The 23743-nt window shown below is 39.5% G+C and overlaps 1 protein-coding gene across 3 annotated transcripts in view; it reads right to left on the bottom strand.

Annotated features, from left to right (window-relative positions):
• Positions 1-1210: 1210 nt before the first annotated feature.
• SH3YL1 (SH3 and SYLF domain containing 1) overlaps positions 1211-23743 on the bottom strand; it is a 42027-nt gene continuing 19494 nt past the window's right edge. For 2 of the 3 annotated variants that reach the window (XM_081254296.1, XM_081254295.1), the window contains 7 exons: positions 21896-21960; positions 16273-16385; positions 15014-15142; positions 12821-12989; positions 12127-12205; positions 6967-7023; positions 1211-2063 (listed from right to left, as the gene is read on the bottom strand). In XM_081254296.1, the coding sequence (XP_081110422.1) occupies positions 1873-2063; positions 6967-7023; positions 12127-12205; positions 12821-12989; positions 15014-15142; positions 16273-16385; positions 21896-21960 (803 nt within the window). In that variant the 3' untranslated portion in view covers positions 1211-1872. Of the gene's footprint in view, positions 2064-6966; positions 7024-12126; positions 12206-12820; positions 12990-15013; positions 15143-16272; positions 16386-18497; positions 18535-18980; positions 19101-21895; positions 21961-23743 lie in introns of those variants that run through there. The other variant, XM_081254297.1, reaches the window with a different exon arrangement.

Raw genomic sequence — 23743 nt, 5'->3', positions numbered from 1 at the left:
GTTGAAATCACATCAAGCATCTTTTCTGACCACAGTGATATGAAACTAGAAATCTACTATAAGAAGAAAACTGGAAAATTCACAAATATGTGGATATTAAACAACATGCTCATATATGTCCAGCCCACAGATAACATCATACTCAATGGTGAAAATGTGAAAACTTTCCCTCCAAGATCAGGATGTCCACTGTCACCACTTCTATTCAGCATAGTACTGGAAGCCCTAGCCAGAGCAATTAGGCAAGAAAAAGAAATGAAAAGCACACAAATTGGAAAGGAAGAAGTAAGGTTATCTCTGTTTGCAGATGGCATGTTATTATATGTAGAAAATCCTAAGTGTCCATCAATGGATGAATGGACTAAGAAAATGTGGTGTATATAAATAAAAGCAGAAAATCCTGGAATTTGCAACAATATGGATGGAACTTGAGGGTATTATGCTAACTGAAATAAGTCAGTCAGAGAAAGACAAATAGTGTATGATCTCATATGGGAAGCTAAAAAAGCTAAACTCCTAGAAACAGAGAGTTGATTGGTGATTACCAGGGGCCAGGAGGTGGGGGAAATTAAGAGACGTTGGTCAAATAATACAAACTTCCAGTTTCTAAGAGGAATATGTTCTGGGGATCTAGTGTACAGCATGGTGACTATGGTTGATGATATTGCATCATACAATTGAATTTTGCTGAGAGAGTAGAACTTAAGTGTTCTCACACCCACAAAAAAGTAAATATGTGAGACTATGGATGTGTTAATTAACTAAGTGGGGATCCTTTCACAATGCATATGTATTTCAAAGCATCATGTTGTACCCTTTAAATATTTTACAACTTTATTTGTCAATTATATATTAATAAAGCTGAAAAAAAGAGGTCAGTAGCATAGTCATGGAGGTGGGTTTTTTTTTTTTTTTTTTTTTTTTTTTTTTGGCTGTATGTGGGCCTCTCACTGTTGTGGCCTCTCCCCTTGTGGAGCACAGGCTCCGGACGCCAGGCTCAGCGGCCATGGCTCACGGGCCCAGCCGCTCCACAGCATGTGGGATCTTCCCGAACCGGGGCACGAACCCGTGTCCCCTGCATCGGCAGGCGGACTCTCAACCACTGCGCCACCAGGGAAGCCCTGGAGGTGGGTTTTAACATCCAGACCAACCACAGACCTCTGGTTACTTTACAAAAAGAAAATAAGAAAAACAAAATCAAGACGTTAACTTAGCATTTTAAAAACATTTATTTAGGGACAATGGAACCATATCAACATAACGTTATTTTACTGCTACCCATGAACAAGCGTAACCTCATAAAGAAAGAAAGTTAACAGATGTCATCATTTTTTAATGCATAGTGGTTGAATTTCTTTGTCATAGTGTGTTTCTTACATATAATTTTTGAAGGTATAGAGATAATTTTTAAGGATTAATATTCTAGTTAATACCTACAACTCTAAGTATTGCTTAATACACTATTTAAGCCAATGTATTCTTTTCTAGTCACTTTGCAAATATATAAATTGGTATTCATGCCCCTATCCTTAAGATTCTCCAGATAAAATAAAGTCATCATATACCTAGCCAAATCAAATGTTTAGTGATGTTTGAAAATGAACACAAAAGAAATGTGACCATATAAATTGGAGGATATTAAACTATTAAATAGTATATGTGATAAAAATCAGTGGAAAGTATTTAAAGATATGTAACTATATATATATATAGATAGATAGATAAACAAAATCTTTTACATACTGGATAAGTTTACGGAATAAACAGAAGTGTTTTTAAACTTATACTAAACATTGTTTAACTGAATAGTAAATCCTGCCAGTGTAGTAATATTTTTTTTTGTAATCCTCAAAGAAGAAAATAATATAAACTTTAATTCATGGTAACATAGTTGGCTGGAAAAATGCCAGTTTGACCTCGAAGATTTCCTTCCCACCAATCAAAATGTGAATCTGTTTTTGATATAACTGTGATTCTGTCTCCAGCTTGAAAACTCAAATCTCCTGGCTGTTGTCCTTCAAAAGAATACAGTGCTGTCACTGCTATAGATGGGTTCAAATTGCCTGAAACAAGAAAAAAGTATTTATTCACATTTTCATGAGAAAAACTGGATGTGTAGGTAAGATATAAATTAACAACTCAGGGCTTGGTATTCTGATGTTGGAGGCCAGCAGAACTCACAGCACATGGTCTGTGTGATTTTCATCACTTTATTAAACTTACGCTTTTCTTCTTTGTAGAGAGCAAATATTTGGTAATAACATTTCCTAAGTCCACACAAGTCAAACTGCATATTGCTATGTACTTAAATATGTGTTTGGCAAATACTTGTGGTTATAATTGTTTAAATTTTGACTAAACTATAAGATAATATCATTGTTTTTCCAATTTCAATAGAATAGTCATGGTAGCTTCAATGAATCATAGCTATTAGATAAAAGCTGATATTTATGCACTTGATTGTATCATAAAAGATTCAACTTAAAAATCGTGCTCTGTGGTCATTGATAATGAGGATTACAGCTCGGATGCATTTGCTGTTTCATCAGTAGACACTTCTTTTCCCCAGGCTTTTATGGCTGTTTTCATTTCTGTACTTACTTGCTCCTTTCTCTCAAAAGAGAGATGAAATTCAAATTAGCACATCAAGAAGCATGTCGACATATATTTAACCAGAACTTCAACCCATATTGGGAAAAAAAATACCTTGAGAATTGAGTGGGTAACATGAGTAAAAGACATTAAATATTACAAACTGTATAGCATCATAAGAAATATAAAGAAACAGATACTTTCTGGGTACTCAGCTACATGGAATTTGGTATTTCTATGTTTCATATAATTTTGTGCAATTAGATGCTTGTTAAATGCATCTTAGTACAGATGTACTGAAAATATAAATAACCAAATTCTAAATCCAGTTACTTATTTGAGCCTATAATACTATAATAAGAAAAAATAAAGTGACCTTGGCCTATTAGTAAGAAATGAAAATAGTCAACACTCTAGTTAAACTACATTTACTGAAGCACTGAATGTGTATCTCACACAAGATGGTGCTACAGTTCTTTCAATAAAGCATGTGCCATGTAGTTGAGTTCTCCTAAAGAAATAACTTTAATAATAACGAGTATAATTATATCAGCAATATTACTGGTACAATTTTTTTCTATAAAACAGAAAAGTTCTGTATATTTTTATATTTTATACTGTATTTACTTTTAACCTGTTAATTTTAAGGAATAAGATTAAAAGTGTGTCATTAAAAGAATAAAATTTTGATATAGCCTGGATAAAATCAAAACCAGTTAAATGACTACTAACACATATGAGTGAACAGTCATTACTATGTACTTTGAAAAGTAGCTATAATACTACATTGAGATGGGACGTGCAGAAATGCCATGCCTCATTGTGATTAGATCAGAAGAATGTAAGTTAATGTTAAAGAAAAAAATCATTCTGAAAGCTATTTTCCTCTATCAATAATTACATTTATAACCTCCATATATAAAGCTCAATCTCAATTAACTGAACTTAATTAATGAAGACCCTTGAGTAACTCCTCCTCCCCCTCTTGTCTCCCAGACATTTCGGATAATAGAAAGAAGCACATAAAAAAAGAGTGCTTGTGAATATCAGAGAATGTTCTGGAAGCCATAGCCATCTTAGCTGCCATACATGTACACATTTTGTACACAAAATCAAAGATGCATAGGAATGGTGATCACCATGATAACAGGTGTCATTCAGTGTGGCTATGATAAGAGCAGCTCCTGTTCCCTGAGCCGGGCACTGTGATGAGCACCCTCGTTCCTCACTCCCTAGGAGGCAGCTCCCTCATCCCCACTTCACAGAATATGAACCTGAGACTTGCAGATGTTAAGTGATTTGCCCAAGGGGGTGAGATTTGAATCTCGGAAGTCTTTCTCCAGACAATCTTAATCACTATTGAGATTATACCCCAGGGTCCTCAGCAACCATATGAGTCTTAAATTGCATTCAACAGACTGAACTTAGATTCATCAGTGCATTTTGCTTTTGTTAGGCAGATTTTCAAGGAGAACTAGTATATTTTCCTGCATCACTGAGTTATCCAGACTGTACAAATAATAAGAATATCCGATGCTGAGGACCCCTGGTAACCACTGATAACTGAATTTGTTTTTAGCAGTTTTAGAAATATATTTTATGATGAATAAATTAGAGGAAGAAAGATATTATGACCTAAAGAAAAGACAGAGGGGGTCACAGACTTGGTTCGATCCCTGCCTCTGAATTGCGGTTTCCAAATAAGATAATGGGAAAGATGGGTATAAGGGCAAAGCAGATGGTACTGAGTTGCAGCAGAGGACAAGGCGGTGCTGCTGGGTTTGAGGAGGCCAACAGTCAACGTTCCTCTTCCCACTCGAGTTTCGAACAGAGGTGAGGCAGAGAGGGAGGTGTCATGGCTGGTAGAGCTAGTGAAGAATGTGGCTAAGAGAGGCAGACAGAGGAGTGCCAAACTCCTCACCCAACTCACCAGTCAGGCAAATCCCTCTACCTCCTGGGAAGAGTGTAGGACAGTCGGGAGCTGAGGGGTTGTTGGCAAAGTTCATTCACATGAAAACAAAGGAGTGAGCCGGGCCCGAGTAAGGGCAGGTGCTCCCAGGAGGGACCAGTTCACAGGCCAGTGCCATGCCCTGCTGCTAGCTTGTTCTTCAATAAGCTAAAAATGACTGAAAGTTCCTCTTTACTGTAAATATTTGTGATAATTTCCAAAAGGAGAAGTTTAATGCCCACAAAATACTTCATTAGAAAAGGTGAGCCAAGGAGATATGTTCTTCCAGGAAGGGAGACCACCCTGGAAACCATGGACACAAAGCGCACTGGGTCACTACAGCAGCCAGTGTTCACAGACGCCTTCCTTTTGAGCAATATATGCCTTCAAGTTTTATATTCCTGCGCTCAAAAAAAATCTGGAGGATCTCTGAAGCAATTGACCACTTTCATCAAAATATTCAAGTTTAATTCAAATAGAGGTTATTTTTCTCTCCCAAATCAGGGCTATGCTTAACAGGAAACAGATTACAATCAGCTTTGGTGATTGGCAGCTGCTCTGAGGCTCATAATTAGCAAGTCTGCGTCCACGGGATGCTGCTATTTTACTTCTCAGCGGAGCCTGCATAATGTAACCCATATGTAGCCAACACATCTGGCCCAAGACATGACTCAGAAGAAGAATCTCAGCCTTTGGAAGGTCCCCTTCAAGAAGCAACCAGAAATAAGAGAACACAGCTTTGGTTTTGTTTCACATTTACTGCAGTGATGAGCTGGGTGTCTGACTTGATCCTAGCACCTATGTCCCTCCAGGCTACATGTGGCATCTATAACTTTGGTGACCACGTCCTCGGTAGGAGTGTAAGGGTCAATGGCAAGTGAGCCGGATGAGGCTACCAGGCGAGGCCACCAGACCAGCGGTTCTCAAAAGGCAAAGTCTGGGGCATTTGTGGTTGTCACACCTGGGGAAGGGGTACTACTGGCATCGAGTGGGCTTAGTCCATGGGTACTGCTAAAACCCGCACAGCACAGTCCCACAATAGAGAGCTGTCCACTGTGCCCAAAGTGTTACTGACAGTCGTAGGGTGGATGAGAAGATGATGATGGAGGCTGACCGAGGAGGTACAGACCTTCAGTTACAAACCACCCCAGTAAACGGGGCTGTGGACGCTCAAGGCTTGTTTCACCGAGAGGCCAGATGACTAGGTGGTTTGGAGCTTCCAAAGGGTGCAAAGCAAAAGTACATACAATCTGGAGAATTATCGTTATGCCCGTGCAAAATTGCAGCTCGTCTGTGGGCATGGGACAGGCTGTGGGGAGCCAGATGTCCTGCTCAAATGCGTTTTCAACTCGAGCCTCAGGACTGTGGGTTGTGACTTTTCCCTGCAAGCCTGATAGACCAGGTGTAAGGAAGTCCTTGGTATGAATTTAACCATTTCATACGGTAATGTAAAGTAAGATTTATTTTTTAAATAGACTTTAAATCTTTCCTTACATTTTCTTCTTCAGAATCTCTTATATTTTGAGAAAGAACTAAAATAAATTAATATTTATATTAACTTATTACGTACTGTTTATACCATTTAACTTGTCCTACCCTCAAATATAAAAGCAAAACCCACCCAACCACCCAACCATGGGAAGTAACATTGTGTTTGGATCACACAGCCAGTGAATGAGAGTACTGGCTGTAAGTCAGAGCCTCTGTCTCCAGAGCCCAGTTAGGGTTTTGTTTCTTATTATTAGACATTTTCCATTATTGCTTTGTTTTGTTTTGTTTTGTTTTTTTGCAGTACGCGGGTCTCTCACTGTTGTGGCCTCTCCCGTTCTGGAGCACAGGCTCCAGACACGCAGGCTCAGTGGCCATGGCTCACGGGCCAAGCGGCTCCGCGGCATGCGGGATCTTCCCAGACTGGGGCACGAACCCGTGTCCCCTGCATCGGCAGGCGGACTCCCAACCACTGCGCCACCAGGGAAGCCCCATTATTGCTTTTTAAGAGATATTTCTAATATTTATTAGGCATCTATACTACAGGTACAGGCTTTAGAGAAATCTGAAAAAAGGAACCCTACTTCCCAGAGTCACTTTGCCAAGGCCTTCTTGGGGGGGATCCACATTGGGAGGGTGGGGATGGACCACAGCCTCTGCTCAACTGTAGCTAATGTCCCTTATCCCTCAGGTCCCAATGGGTCCCCTTCCCCAAGCAAGTCCAGCCTGTCTGTTGACCTTATCAAGTTTAATCATTCTAACTGTGCAGAGCATGTTTTAAATGAAGTGCTTCTCAAGATAACGTGGATATCCCATAAATCAAAGAAGCAGTGCTAAACAACTTCCCAGATATTTTCACAACCTGCTAGATTAATTAGGAAGTTTGTAATTATAAGATGGCTATGAATCATTTTGAAAACAGAGATATTTTTACTTACCGACTCTCTCACGGTAGCTGGAAAGTTCAGGATAGAGATTATATTCATTTCTGTTACCTGAAAAAAAGTAAATAGATAAATAAAAGAGGGGGAACATTTAGAAAACTTATTAGTATATAGTATATAAAATACCCAAGAATGTCAAAGCTTGTTCTCGTTAAGTAAATATTTTAAATCACTCTGATAGAAATATCATTATTTTATCATCTTTAAATCAAGAGGAGTACCTGAATATTCCTCAGGTATTCCTATTTTCTACCTGAAAATAGACCAAACGTAAGGCAGATGGTAAATGTCTGATATCCGTATGACCAGACGCACATAAACTACAACTCATGGCCTTGCAATTACACATTCAGGAAAAACACAGACAACTCTTTTTCCAGAAAATACCTGAATAAGAAAATTTATAATCCCCAAGCCAGTGATTTTCAGACATTCTTGCTTGCTTAACATCTGAAGTAATTTTTAAACAGCAAGTATTCACTTGTATGTTTTTAAATTGATACCTAAAATTGTTAACTGTAAGCTTAAGGGTGTACTTTTTAGCATATTTCAATATCAATTACTTAAACATTCATATCACTCCCTTTTTGGATAAAAGGATCTAAATATGATAGTGATCTGAACCCATCAGCATTCATTAAAGAAAATCAACAAGATGTTTTTAAGTTTTAACCGTTAAATCATATTTTCATTTAATTTGTCCCAAAGATTTTCTAGCAATGTATTAATATTGTACTTTATGTAAGTTTCTACAACACAAATTTGTACATAAATTTACTTTTAAAATTTTATTTTATGTAACACGATCATCTACTAAATAATTTCTTATAGATTGAGTTATCATAATCATTATTAGCACACATTGATCAAAACTTTAAATATAGTATGAATTTGTTAATTTACTAAACAGGGAAGTAAAAGGTTATTTGAAATGCATCTCAATAAGTGGACAATTTAAAAATTAGTTCATATACACAGGATGACTATTATTTCTGGAATGACATAGTTTCAACATTAAATTGTATTTCAGTGTTCTTTTTTAAAGATATAGGTGTTAGGTGTTAAGAAAGCTGGTTGTTATAAAAACTAGAGAGGGCAAGAAAGAGATATTTTATAGGAATGTAACAGAATTTTTTATGTCCCTTCTAAGATAGAGGTAAAAAAAAAATCGCATAGTGATCTATCATCAAACAATAGCAATAATAAAATATTACTTATGAAATAATAAATTATTACTATTATAATTTTTTATTTTGGTGATAAGCAGCTATGTGATTTTTAAAATAATATATAATAATAATATTAATTACTATTTTTATTATAAATTCAGATAACAGCACCATTAAGTCTCTCTTCAGCTTTGTTGAAAGCAAAAAAAAAAAAAAAAAAAAAAGTAAATCACCTAATCTACAAAGTATTTACTGCTCATCAGACTTAACTAACTATACCAACATTAACATCCATATTTCAAACTGAATCGTTGTTCTTACATTTTGGGGACGATGTAAACCTTGAATAACACTATGGGACCCATACAAAGTGCTACTAGTGGTCCTGGAAGTGCTTCCAAGAAGCAGAGAAAAGTCATTACAAGCAAAAGCTGAACTGCTTGATGTATACTGTAAATTGAAGTCTGCAGCTGCAGCTCCCCACTATTCCAACGTAAATAAATTCAGTGTAAGAACCGTTGTAAAAAATGAAAAGGAGGGACTTCCCTGGCAGTCCAGTGGTTAAGACCTCACCTTCCAATGCCGGGGTTGCGGGTTGGATCCCTGGTTGGGGAGCTAAGATCCCACATGCCTTGTGGCCAAAAAACCAAAACATAAAGCAGAAACGATATTGTAACAAATTCAATAAAGACTTTAAAAATGGTCCACATCAAAAAAAAATTTTTTTTAAAGAAAAGGAAATTCATGAAGCTGTTGCTGCAGCTACACCGACAGACACATAAACCTTGCATCTTTTGTGAGAAACCTTTTTATCTTGTATTAAAAATGCAGTTTTTATGTGGGTGCAGGATTGCTATCGACTCTAATATGATTCAAGAGAAAGCAAAGTCATTATATGAGAGCTTAAAGCAAAAAGAAGGTGAAGGATCTAAGGCTGGAGAATTAAATACCAGCAAAGGCTGGCTTGATCATTTTAGTGAATTATCTGCTTAAATACTGTCAAGATAACAGAAGCATCTTCTGGTGACCAAGAGGCAGCAGACAAGTTCCCAGAAGCCATTAAAGAAATCATTGAGGAGATAGGACATCTGCCTGAACAAGTTTTTAATGCAGATGAAACTACCCTATTCTGGGAGAGAAAAATGCAACCAAGGACATTTATTAAGAAGGAAGAGAAGTGAGCATCAGGATTTAAGGCAGGAAGGGATAGACCAACTCTGTTCTTTTGTGCATAGGCAGTGGAGTTTATGATCAGAACTGCCATCATCTATAGAACTGCTAAACCCCAAACCTAGAAGGGAAAAGATAAACGCAAGCTGCCCATCTTTTGGTTGTACAAAAAGAAGGCCTGGACCGTGAGAACCCTTTTTCTGGATTGGTCCCTGAAATCAGGAAGTATCTTGCCAGTAAGGGACTGCTTTTTAAAGTTCTTTTGATATTGGACAATGCCCCGGCCCCCCAGAACCCCGTGAGTTCAACTCCATGAGTAGACCACCAAGTTGTGCACTTGGCCTCAAACACAACGTCTCTATTTCCAGCCTCTAGATCAGGGGATCATCAAGACCTTTAAAGGCTCTCATCACACATGGTACTCTATGGAAAGAACTGTTGATGCTATGGAAGAAAACGCCTATAAAGAGAACATTATGGAAGTCTGGAAGGATTACGCCACTGAAGATGCTATTTCTTATAGGAAAAGTCATGAAAGCCATCAATCCTGAAACAATAAACTCCTGCTGGAGAAAACTGTTCCAGATGTCGTGCATGACTTCAGAGGATTTACAACAGAGCCAATCAAGGAAATCATGAAATAGATTGTAGATATGGCAAAATAGATGGGGGCGGGGGGTTGCTGTGAAGGGTTTCAAGATACGGATCTTGGAGAATTTCAAAAGCTAATAGACACCACACCGGAGACATTAACAAAAGACGACTAGATGGAGATGAGAGGTTCTGAACCAGTGCCAGTCGATGAGGAAGAAGACACAGAAGCAGTGCCAGAAACAAGCTGACACCAGACAATCCGGAAGAGGGTTCTGATTATTCAAGCCTGCTTTTAACGTGTACGATGCAGGCACTGAAACTAAAGCAAACAGTGGAAGGAGGACTGGTATCCTATAGACCCATGTTTAGAGAAATGAAAAAGCAAAAATGTCAGACAGAAATTACGATGTATTTCCATCGAGTGACACTGAGTGTGCCTGCCTCTCCTGCTTCCCCCTCCCCCCGCCCCTCCCCCACCTCTGCCACCCCTGAGACGAACCCTCCTCCTCCTCAGCCTGCTCAACGTGAGCATGAGGAGGATGAAGACCTTTATGATGACCCACCTCCACTTAATGAATAGTAAATAACCATCATGCTGTTCAGTTAATAAACTTTTCTGTGGTGTATGTGTGAATGTCCGCATGTGAAAATCTAATAATTGTACGGGACGTCTTTGTGTTATCGCCATCATCGCCTAAGTGTTCATCGTGCGGAACATCATGGGCAAGACGTGTATCGAAGTGGATAGCCTATCCTCACACAGGCATAAGGTGAGTCATGTTTAATACAAAATTAATAATGTGTTAGTTTTCTTACTGTTTTATAACTTGGCTTTCAAAGAATTACATTGCTGTACTGTATGCCTCTCTCTCTCTCTCTCATAATTAGAGAAACTATCAGTCTTCATCACATGTAAGTGGTTTTAAAAAAATGTAACAATGTTTCTAATACTGTATTATCAATATGGCTGTCATACTGTGTGCCATAAAAATTTCATAACTTTTCATTCATTAGTGTATAGGCTAGGCTACCGTGAAGCAGTCATATTGCTGCTTCTTTTTTATCAATGCATGAATCATTATACCTGTAAATACGAATTTCTTTTTCTATTATCTTTTCATTTTTTATGTCTAGCGTTAGTAATACATATAACATTTACAGTTTTTTGTATCATATAAGACAATATTGATGTATGTACTGACAGACAATTCATCTTGTAAACAGACAATGTAAACTTATGGTATAAATAAATACAGTACAGTATGATCAATGTATTTTCTTTTCCTTATGATTTTCTTAATAATATTTTTCTAGCTTACTTGATATAAGAATATAGTATGTAACACATATAACATACAAAATACGTGTAAATCAACTGTTCATGTTATCACTAAGGCTTCCAGTCAGCAATGGGCTATTTGGGGGAGTCAGAAGTTATATATGGATTTTTGACTGCATGAGGGGTTGGCGTCCCTAACCTCTGCACTATTCAAGGGTCAACTGTACTTCCTTCCAGTGATTGCAGTTACTTTTCCACCTGTGATATCTCTGCTCCTAGAAGGAAAGTTCTTTAAAGGAGGAGACAAGTTAGATTCATCACTGTGCTCTCAAAAGCCAGCCCAAAGCCACTTGCAGAACAGTTAATTATTACAAGAGACATTGTCTACTTTAATATATTGCTATTTACTGGTAACCTCTATACATGAAATGCAGAATTCCAAGAGCGACTGTCATAAAAATGAGTGACGGAAAGAGGTGTAAAGGCCAAAAACCTGCTGCTTCACGAATTTATCCTATTTTAAAACCACCTTATGAAACCCTGAGCTCCCAAGAATGTATGGTCAAATTAATATTCAGAAATATACATCTATGTGTATATGAGAAAAATAGACTTATTTGTTTCCATTTCAAATTAGCAGGATAATTGTCTTTGGAAGAAATGACAAAAAAAGAAAAACTTTAAAGATAAATCACTTTGTCAATTGGGAAAAGCATTTTCTGAATGAGAATAGACATTTTCACAAATTACAGGAATGAGAATTTGCCTTGTGTGTTTCGAAGAGGCTGAGCATTTGTTTTTCTCTCTTTAATACTCGTTAGTTCTTCTATTTGACGCTAAAGTAATGACTTTAGATCTATCATTAAATGTAGCTTGATTTCTTAATAATATTTCACGATTACTTAATTATAAATGTATTTGAATTGCAACACAAATATTTACTTTGAGAGCCAGAATTCAGCTGTACTTCTGCAGACGATTGCTGTGGTCTTGACAATGGTTTTGAAGGCAATTCTTTAGCCTGGGAGGAACAACAACAAAAAAAAATGCACGTGATTTTAATACTGTTTTTACTTAGGAGCATATAAGGCTTTCCCCCCGCCCCACCCCTGATGGGTGTACACGGCAAACGTTATCCTATGCACTCATTAACAGAGCACACGTACTGCTCTGGGCCACATCTGGTTGAACTGGACAACAAGCGGGTGATGGCAGGGGACACACGTCTATAACCGGAAGCTTCCCTCATCCCGGCGCTCCACCGCGCAGGTGGAACAAAGCGATGCACTGACCCCAAAAGGGCCACATGGCTCCGAAAGGTGCGGAACTAGTTGAACGAGGCGCACAAAACCCTCTACACGTCAAGGCCCTGGGCTAGCGGCAGTTATTAGTATTATTAATTAATATTATAAAGTTCTATCCTTACAGAAATGCAATCATGGAAAACCATGTTTCTTCCTGAAATTTGCATAGATGACTGGCAAGGTTTTATGACATTTTCACAAGAACTTTATGTTAATGAAATTACAAGGGAAGTGTAGTAGGTTATTAGAAACCTGATATCAAGGATAGAATGTTCTATATAAAGAAATTTTCTGTGGCTACTAAGAAAAATATAAAAACCAAGCATTATTACAGAAGCCTTCTTCTTCTCCCGTGCTGCTTTTCTTGCATTGATTCGTTGTCCTTCATTTTCATACTTTTCAGTAAAAGAATCAAGAATTTCATAAAGATCTTCTGCTTCAGCAGGCCGTGGTATATCTCCAAATAAAATGTCATAAGCTCGAATGTCTTGGCAATAAAATCTAATAAGAAATATATTAAGAATATTTCTTTTGCAGACATAGATCTTTTCTAGAGTTAAATGTAGGACACACACGTGTGTATGTGTGTGTGACTTACTCACATATAGCACTTCATAGATACTACTTTTCAAACACTAACTACAAGCCATAACCCATGTTAAAGCCTCTAAATTCACCTCTCCAAGCTCACCTCTAGAGGCAATCACCATAAATGGTCTGATATTTATATCCTTTTCCCAATTATATAAAAGCACATCACATATACATACATTTATACATAAAAACATATATAGAATATTTATATACAAATGCATATAATAAACATATATTTATATAAACACTAATACACATATAATTACAATCACATACCTATGCATCTTTATAGGTTTTTACTTTTTAAGTTTCTTATAAAAGTGGTGCTAACATATAGTCTCCTTAAAATGTTTACTTGTACCAAAATTATGTAAGGATTTGCCTTACATGTTTAGAAGCCCTGCAACTGATTAAGAAGTATATTTGTTTTAGTTTATCCAGGATTTAGGTAAACTTTAGTTGGAAAATCTTCCAAAGGCCTAGAATCACAAATTTCTAAAAGCATTCTTAACTTAAATTTCTCAAATTAATAAAACCAGAAGTAAAAACATTTCTCTTGACTTTTCAAGAAGGAGAGTTCTGCGAACCTTACTTTCCCCCCGATTCCTCCTATTTTCTGGTTGTTGAGGTCTGCACCGAACGTTTCTGCATGTGCTGTGGGATTCTGGGTAAACAGGCACCGCAGACTTGGTACTCAACTTCTCTCAAGTCTGCTGTAAGCGGCAGACGTGTGTCCACCACCAGCAGGGCCAGCCCTGTCAGGGTCACTATTAGTGGGATTCCTGCCAGGTTCTAGAATTAGTCCTCTCAGTCTTAGCTTTTTATCTTTTTCTGGGCAATTAGACATATTTTCGTGGAAATACAGAAGAGCAGTTTTGGGAAAAATTAGCCAGATGCCAGTTTAAAGTGGAAGTTCCTCGTCACCTGTTAGGATACTTCCAAATCTTGCGTTTTTTAAATCAAAATTGGTCTCTATCTTATGGAAGAAAGACAAAGGCTGAGCCTAACAGTAGGAAACCTCTCCTGAGGAACGCTGCACTTTGATGTTATGGAGACGGCTGCATCCCTTCAGCCTCAGGAGTCCCCCTCTGCTAGCTTCACACTTTTCTTCTGCAGCTTCCTCACCTCTCTCAGCCTGAACAGAATTAAAAAGAATTAGGGCCTTGCTCTGGATGAGGCTTTGGCTGAAGGCAATGTTGTGGCTGGTTTGGTCTTCAAACCACTAAAACTTTCTCCATATCAGTAATAAGGCTGTTTCGCCTTCTTATCATTTGTGTGTTCACTGGAGGAGCACTTGTAATTTCCTTCAAGAACGTTTCCTTTGCAATCACAGCTTACCTAACGGTTTGGCACAAGAGACCTATCTTTCGGCCCATCTTGGTTTTGACATGCCTTCCTCACTAAGCTCGGTCATTTCTAGCTCTTGATTTAAAGTAAGAGACGTGCAACTCTTCTTTTCACTTGAACACTTGGAGGTCTTTGTAGGGTTATTAATTTCAATATTGTTGTGTCTAAGGGAATCGGGAGGCCTGAGGAGGGGGACAGAAACTTGGGGGCAGGGGGTGGTGGTGAGTGGAAAGAGCCAGTCTGAGGAGCCATCAGAATACACACACATTTACTGATTAAGTTCTCCATCCTATAGGGGTGCAGTTCCTGGTGCCCCAAACAATAACCATAGTAACACCAAAGGTCACTGATCACAGATCACCATAGCCAATGTAGTAATAATGAAAACGTTTGAAATATTGCAGGAATTACCGAAATGTGATGCAGAGACATAAAGTGAGCAAATGCTGTTGGAAAAACGGTGCCAACAGACTTGCCTGTACAAAGGTACTCTGTACTCTCTTAAGAACGACATGAATCTACAAAGTATTATTTTCTCATCGCACGTTTTTCAAATCAATTAAAATTATTTGCCTTGCACTTACTTTCGGTTAGTTTCTTTCCTCTCAATCAAACAGCTACCTTCTAAAGATATGCCAGCGAAGAGGCCCCTTGACTTGCAGTAAGTAAAGACAGCAGCTGAGCTTCTTAGGGAGACATCTCCTTCTAAATTCCTGCAAAACAGAAGGCTTTGCATCACAGAACTGTGAGCATCTTCACTTAAAGATGACTGTTTGGCACTGTACTTCTAACCCAAAAGAAGGATCTTGCTCTGCACTTACTTCAATCATTTTTTTTGGGGGGGGGAAATATTATTTATTGAATATCTAATGAGGTCACGTCCATAGGACTTTCTCTTTTTTTAAATTTTATTTGATTTTTCTTTTATACAGCAGGTTCCTATTAGTTATCTATTTTATACATATTAGTGTGTATATATATATATATATATATATATATATATATATATATATACATCAATCCCAATCTCCCAATTCATCACACCACCAACCCCATCCCCAACTTCAATCATTTTTACATATTTTACTTCCTGCTGGCCTAAGCTAGGTGTGTTCAAAGTGGTCTAGAGGACGGACAGTTCATGGCAAGTACATAGAAGGTAAGGTGGCTGTAGCACAGTGTGATGCATGTGGAGAACACACGTACCGCTGATATTTTCCCATATTGTCTTCCTTCACTAAAACAGGGAAACATACCTCAAGAGTAAAAGACTGTGGTTCTTTTTACAGTGAGTATTTTCGTGGAACTTAGAAACATTTTAAAATGATTTTACTGAGTAACTTCTATAAACAGTCTGGGGTTAAAATATTTAATTGCTCAATTAACTCAAGAATAGTTATTGATTAATAGAGAAGGAAATACACTTTAAGTATTGTAAGCATCACTCAAGTAAAACACTTCCATTTCAATTTTTCATAATTTAGTTTGAAAAAAACCCTTTTTTTCCCTGATCAACGCTGTCCTTTCTCAGTGAATTAAAATTGACTCGACCTGGCTCCTTCAAAGCTTAAAGGTAAATTTTATGTTGATTCCTGTAGATACAACAGCCTGCATTTCTGAAATATTTAATTTCTTTTTGTGTGTTTTAGCTTCAGATTTTCTCATTTTATCACAATGGCTTGTGTTTTGTATATTTCTTATTTGTAAGCAGCCTCAAATCCTCTGGGACACGTGTAAATCATAAACTTCTGTCATTTTAATTCATTTCTCTTAATGGAAAACAATATAGTTTTAAAGCCTTCACTATCCAAGAGCTGCTCAAAAGGGATTTCAGAGTGCTCACCTTCCCAAGGGCCCAACTGCCACGGTCAAATTCCCTCCAAGTGTTAGGTTACCACCTTTTGCAAAAGCTTCTACTGCTCTGTCATAATTCAAAATTATTACCAAATCCGATACCTGAAATGTAGACAGCCATTTATTTTAAAATAATTATGTCTAAATATTATTTTAAATACATGTTTACTAAAACTCAACATACGATATGTAATGCAGCAAGACTTTCAATGCAGCCAAAGAAAGTATGCAAGCAGAGTCGTGCTGTATTTTCAGCTGAGCATCGATGTGAGCAGCTAACCTTCCCACCGGGAATCAGAGCACAGGCCTCCGGGCACTCACTGTGCATCGAGCACGTGGTGTGAGGTCTCCGGGCATCGACTTCTTCTTCTCTGCAGCCTCGCGGGTTAGTGAGGCTGAGTGACGTGTCCTAGTGACACGTGAAAAGGTCACACACAGGTTGGAAAGTCCGCGGGCCCGAGTCTGGTCCCCACCGGCGCCCCTGCAGGTCCACGCGACCCCCGAGCAGAAGCCGCCCAAAAGCGCAGAACACCAGGAGGAAGATTTTATGCCTATTACCATGGTTAATCCTCCAAGTAAAAGCAAAGCTGGAGCGAGTCTCCACGCTCTGGGCGGATCACTGTAGACAGGGCGTGTTCTTCAGACTCGCCTCTGCTGGGGCGGGACACCCGGTGAGGCCGCGCAGGGTGCCCAGGCCACGGCCCCTCACCCCACGACCGCAGAGGAGAGGCGCCGGCTGGGGAGGCCAGACTTTCAACCCAGCTCCTCTTCGCAGCACCGGGCCATCTGCAGCATTTTGGCTCCATTTGGCCTTTTCATGGTTAAAGTCCACAGCAGGACCTGCCCCCTGAACCACGTGGAGGTCAAGCACGTGTGTCAAGTGCCAGAGAACGGAAGGCCTGAGGGCCTGGCGCTGGGAATCTGGGCTCAAAATGGAAACCATTTGGGTGTTAATTCCACTTCTGCCCCTGGCATATTGTGTGACCTTGGGCAAATGATTGAGTGGCTCAAAGCCCCAATCTCCTCTGTAAAATGGGTATAATAGTAACCAGATTTCTAAGTATATATAATCGTATAGGTATATGTATATACATGTATATATGCATATACACAAATCTAGGGTTGTTTGAAAGATGAGTTGAAATCATTTGTAAACCCTGGCATATTTACCACATCTCAATAAAATATGCAAAGGCCATGCAGATTAATGTTTAAAAGATGACTTCATTTATATTGTTCTTTAAATTTTTCAAATCTTTGTTTTCATCTGACAGAAGAATCTGATTATTACCAAATGTGATTGCACTTGGAAGGGCCTAGTGGAATTTCTGATACAGTTTAATTTGAATCCCTTCATGAAAAAATACACTCAAGTTCCATAGGACAGACCAAATATGCCAGCTAATTGACGCATGCAAAACATATCACTGAGACTCATGTCAACTGTTAATTCCATTTTATACATGGACAATTTCTGAGGATCATGGTGTTGAATGATACAGAATTATTTAGCGTTTCTCATGCAAAGTTAAGCAATTTTGCCACTGATTACATAACCAAATCTTATATACTTTTTAAGATAACATATATGAAATTACTTTGCGTAATGCTTAGAGTATACACAGATAGTATAAGTTTCCAGCCGTGACCTTGTGGATACTCTAGTTGTTATGTCTCCTTCTACTTGGTACGTCTTAGGATAGTTAAGTAAGGCACAACTATATGAGTCAATAAAGAAAATAAATTAATCCTTTAATTTTATGTCTAGTCTCAATTCAGTTCTCCTGAAATAAGAGTAAGATAATCCTGTGTTCTTTGGTGACATGACTAAGTAGAGAACTATGTCCAAAGCAGCACAGTTTGAAGAGCAGCAGTACTGCCAACAGCTCTTGATTTATTTCCACAGCTTAGAATAAAAAGCAAAACAGATTCCCAGAAAGAAAACTGGAGCAATGGAGCAAATAAACAGTTAAGACAGACATTTAAGAATTTGATAAAGGCTTCTTAATAAGATTGCATTAAGATACAATTAACTGTAAATAAAATGTGAGTTTTACAATTAAACTCAATTCTTTAAAAAGAATTAAAAAAATACAACTATCATGCAGGAAAAGCTGGGGGAGAAATGTTCTCAGGAACCGGAGGGCTTCTCGTCCCCTGACACCCTGTCCCCAACACGGCACTGTCCCATCTCCCTCTCAAGTGTTTACCCACCTTGAACCCAAGCCACCGAGTCTCTGATGCTGTCGTCCTGTAATGAAACAACAGCTTTCAAGCCCCAAATCCAGACAACCTGGTGAGGAAGCCCAGGGCTCCCTCCTGTGGTTCTAGTGAGACCCGTCCCCCAGCCCCACCCCTACCCTCCATAGAAGGGTCTTCTTTCCCATCTCTCAAGCCATTCTGCTTGGGAGTCTGTCTCACTCCCCAGAAAGCCTCATCCTGTGGGCAGTAAGCTTTCATACTCTCAGTACGTGGCATCATCAGCCTCAACGTTCAACCCAAATTTGAGGAGTTCCCATCCGCTTCCTCTCCTCACACCAACAGATCCTCCCCTTGCACAGCAATCTTAGGGGACTTAGAAATTGAACTCTGATCTCTAACTGTAGTTTCTCCACTTAAGCCTAGATGCCTTCCTCATCATTAAAGTAAAAGGGTTCATCCAAATTCTCCTGGAAAAAGCGGAGTCATTTTTCTCTCATTACAATCTTGGGTGAAAGCGAGGTTGATCTGACTTGATGGCCCAGTGTGGATTCTGGCTTTTGGTAAACAACGAACAATTGGATAATCCAAGGTACCAGGGTTTTCAGACCTCTGGGCTCTGCTATAATTGTCCTGGAAAGAAAATATTAATGGTGTTTAAACCAAGTCTTAGCATTATTTTTCCTTACTCCACTGACTTTTAAATCTTTCATTTGTTGTGTTTGGTGGGTGTGTGTGAGTTATACAACCTTGGGAATTCTCAGCAGTTCTCATGAGTGGACCAGTGCCATAATCTATATTTAACTAATGCCCAAGCTCCTGAAGGCCTACAGATTCTGTACACATCCCTAACTTCACATACCTTCAGAACCGTAACCTGGTCTAGATTCCAAAGCGGAGCTAAAACTAGACTTCCTGATAGTCAAGTACGCATTCCACGTGTAATGAAGGGGTCGCCACCTGGGGGAGGCAGCAGGGGCGCGGAAGCTCACAGGGGGTCCTGGGCTCAGGAGAGGGGTCTGGTCCCACCACGGGGGGCACTGCAGTCCCCTCCAGCCCTGCCACCACACGCCACACCCACGTGCTGCCAGGTGGCGAGAGCAGCGGACCCCAAACGCCAGCCCCCTTGCCTCTGTCGTAAGACCTGCCTTCTCCTCCTGTCATCAGACCAGGGCGAGTTTACCTGGAACCACGGCCTTGCTTGGACCCTTCCCCTTCTCTGTCCTGCTTCCCTTAGCCCCTTATAGTTTCCCTCCAACCCAGAACATTTGCTCAGTAAGTCACGTGCACCACGAGCCCTGTCTCAGGCTCTGTCTCCAGTGAAACCAATTAGAGACGGCCACACACCACCTCTGCAAGATGCTTAGCATCTCTGTGCATTGAAAATAATCACATGCGCCCTGCCTACCTCATCCGTGCCCTGAAATCCACGGTGTGTTATATGGGTGGGAGTTACAGTTAGAACCAGAGGGGGCACTAGCAGCGAGGAGACTCACCCAAGCACCCATGGAAGCCAGAGGCCTCCCTCTGAATGGCCAGCCTGTCATTCTCTGGCTGGAGACGTCACGTAACTCAGTTATCTACACAACGATGGCAGCGACGGCCACTCAGTATGGCTACAGTATGGAAATGATTCTCTGAGAGGGCATGTGAGAGTTTTATGAGAATGTTAGCCATCATTGCTAATTATTCCATTCCAAAACAGAATGGCAGATAATTAAATTATTCAACAAACATTTAATAGTTTGAACCGATGATGCCAGTGCTTTAAAGAAACAGATTTATTTTGGGCGTCTACTTGAGCTTGATACTTGGCCAGTCTGAGGACACAGGTATGAAGGACTCACAACCTAGGTAAGGGCCAGGCAAGAAAATCTCCAGACTGGAGCATGTGCCGAGCACCCCATCCCGCTAGGAGCAAGCGTCTGGCGGAAGAAGAATGCCAGAGAGGAGCCCAGGCAGCCTGGGGGGGCTGCAGCCTCGAGGGCGTGGGTCCCGCTGCCTGAGTCGGCCACGGGCCTGCTGCACTTCATTGGAACTGGAGCTGGAGCGACAAGAGCATCTAGCCGCAGGAGCTCCGCGGGCGCATGGCCGCCGACCCCCAAGCTCCCTCGCTCTTCCTGGGTCAGAGCTGCACCCGGAAACTGCATGTTTCTGGCCAGGTCTGAGATGCTTCCCGGGGAACCAGCACGGCCTCTCATTAGCACTGAAAAGTGACCGACAGCTCTAACCTTACAGCCACACTCAGGGAAGCAAAGCCAGGTCATATTGAAGAGGCACAAACTCCTAGGACAGTCTTCTAATCTCTACTTGAAGTGGATGTTTTTAAAAGTTAATACTTATCTTCCATGTAAGGTATTTAAATGGAATTCCAGAGTTAATTTCTATACAGCCACGAGGGTAAGTTGCATTCAAAGTTTCCACAAATGGCAAGTATAAGCAAATGCTCTTTGAGATGGAGCCCCAAAGCCTGGGGTCAGAGGGCAGTGATGAGGGACACCTGGGTACAGTGCCAGGAGGTGTGAGCAGGGTTGCACAACAGATGCTGAAAATACGCTTTCCACATGAGTGCGATGTTTCTGAAGGCCATGATTTGGTTGAATATAAAACCAAAAGGCAGTCATGATAGCAAAACTAAAATATGTTCCTCTTTTTATATCACAAATTTATGCAGCAGCAAGTAAAGGTCAAATAAAAATGAAAATCAGTAGTGGAAATAGTTCCTCCTAATAAGGCCAAGGGCATTTAAAACTATGGCAACACAGCAAATTCATAAAAGGATAGTTCAGGAAGAAATGGACTGAAATTTGAGAAGAAAATGATTTGGGAATATTAGGAGATTTGATTTACCAATCACTTAGCAATAAAGCAGCAGACGAAAGATTGATATCATGCAGATGCTCCCTGTGGGAGAGACCTCTGTAAACAAGTGTGTACTGGTATAATTTCTAGTCCATTTGATAGAAACCGTAATCATTAGCAGCAAAGTTGTAAAATGAAACAATACAAAGTCAATCTTTACTTAAAAAGTTGGAAGTAGTTTGAACATTAGGGATACCAAAATGGATTTTGCCACAAATGTTGATACATGGCATTGAGCTGTTTGCACCCATGACTCTGCAATCAGAAGCCATAAACTGCCAATTGTAGTTTGTCAGATCTGAGAATAAGTGTTCTACAGATGTGCTAAAGATGGAAACAGATGAGATGGTGAATGAAAGAAACTCTACTCTCAATGAAGCAAAAGGAGAAAAATTATAAACATTACACAGCTTCAGGTAGAGAGTCAAGAAAATAAAAGGGAACAATTTCCATAGGTGGTTAAACAAGAACAGTAGGCGATCACCCAACTTTCATGTATCAGTTGCTTTTAGAGAATAGGGCAATTGTATGTACACACATCACCCACTCACCTCTATTCCTAGTTCAAATCCTCCACCAAGCCCAGCTATCCCGATGGCCGAAGGTGCAGACCATTCTAATAAAAACAAACCAACATTTACTCTAAGATTAACACTCCTTGGCACATAAATACGGGGAGGAAAAATGCTAAACTGTGAATTAATAGTGCTTCTTCTTAAAATGATGAGATTTTGGCATTTTTGCCTATGTTTTTAAATGTTCTTTAATAAATATATATAATTTTTTAAGTTAAAAAGGTTTGAAAGGTGTTAGGTATTCATTATGAGCCTCATAAACTCACAAGTCTATGTTTTCTAATCTTTCCCTACAAACATGCCTAATACCAAACTATTGAATTCTCACCAATTAAATATACATAGCATTTGATAATTACAACCATCAGTATTCATAATGTTTTACAAAATAATTGAGCTGGAATTCTAGTCTTTTGTTAGTATTTTGTCATAGATATTAGAGAGCAAATGGATTCAAAAGATTTTATTATAATCACTTCTAAGGGTAGCATAATACTAAACCATTTCTATTGTAAATCCTGGAGGGCAAAAACTGTTTTGACACAGTTTGTACCTAGTAGAAGCACAAGACATAGGTTATAAATTCAAGATTATTAAAATTCTAACAAGATACATATCCTTACATTTGGAAACTAAGTACAATAATTCCATTTGCCATGATATGGTACATTTCAGGATTATTGTGTGCCTATTTTTCCTGATCTAGACACAATTGTGTTAAACAAGTCTAGAAAAAAATAATTGGGGGGTGGGTGGGATAGTCTAGATGAAGTACTTTCTGAAAACGCTCAGTAGCTACCTAAGCCTAACTTTTCTTGCTATCATGTATTCTAGATGACAGGCTAGTGCTTGAATATACCCAGAACTAATCTATCTGGGCTTAGAGGGGTTTTGATTACAGAAATTAATGTCTCATAATCTCAAAGTTATTTTCCACTTCCTATGTTAGGGACTGTCCCTGTTTAAAAACTGCCCACCTGGCCAGGGTCTGGGGATTTGCTGTGCCCCACTGGGTGGCTTTTATATTACCCTCTGCAGAGTGACCAGCAGCTACTTGGGAAGATGGGGGACAGAAACTTAGGTATCTAACCCAGTAGGAAGGTCCACCTGAGGTTCTGATAGGAGCCCCAGGTGTCGACGGCTCCCCCCCCGCTTTTCTGACAGTCACCGGTCCATGACCATTCGGACCTGCAGGGCTGGGGGCTCCTTGCAGACTCAGAGTGCATCTCACGGTGGACTCGATTTGAGTGTGCCTACTTGTCTGGTTGTACTGCTGGGAATCTGCCCATGAAAATTTGGGTAATGCTTCTTTTCTTGAGAAGAAGAGAATGTTGTCATTTTTTGTTTCGTAGCCAAGCCCAGAGCTATGGAATCTGAGCCACAACCTCAGGGGCAAACTCACGTTTGCTGTGGGGACGCCTCACAGGGGACAACAAATCCCGCTGACTCAAGTTCTGGGGCCGTGCGCCCCCCAAATGCCGATGTATCTCCTGTCAGTGGATGGCCCATGTTCTCCCTCAAAATAAAATTAAATTATCTACACTAAAAAGAGCTATTAACAGAAAAATGTGTTCAATTATATAACTGAACAGCAAATGTTAAATTCATATAAAAGCCTTTTAGTTGGTTATGACACGCCTACACACATTTTAAGTATTATATATGTTGGTTCTTGGGATTCAAGCAAACATATTTTGATGTCATGTCTGAAAAAGCAAGTATTAGATTTCGCCCGAGAAAGTAAAACCAAATTATACGGATCGTAATTTGATTCTGCCCTGGGGATATTCTTTAAAATGTTTCAGTTTTTAAGATCTCGAACAG

Source organism: Mesoplodon bidens, assembly GCF_964165515.1.
Source record: "Mesoplodon bidens genome assembly, chromosome: 14".
In the NCBI taxonomy this organism is placed as follows: Eukaryota; Metazoa; Chordata; class Mammalia; order Artiodactyla; family Ziphiidae; genus Mesoplodon; species Mesoplodon bidens.
This window is presented reverse-complemented; position numbering and strand designations above follow the sequence as displayed.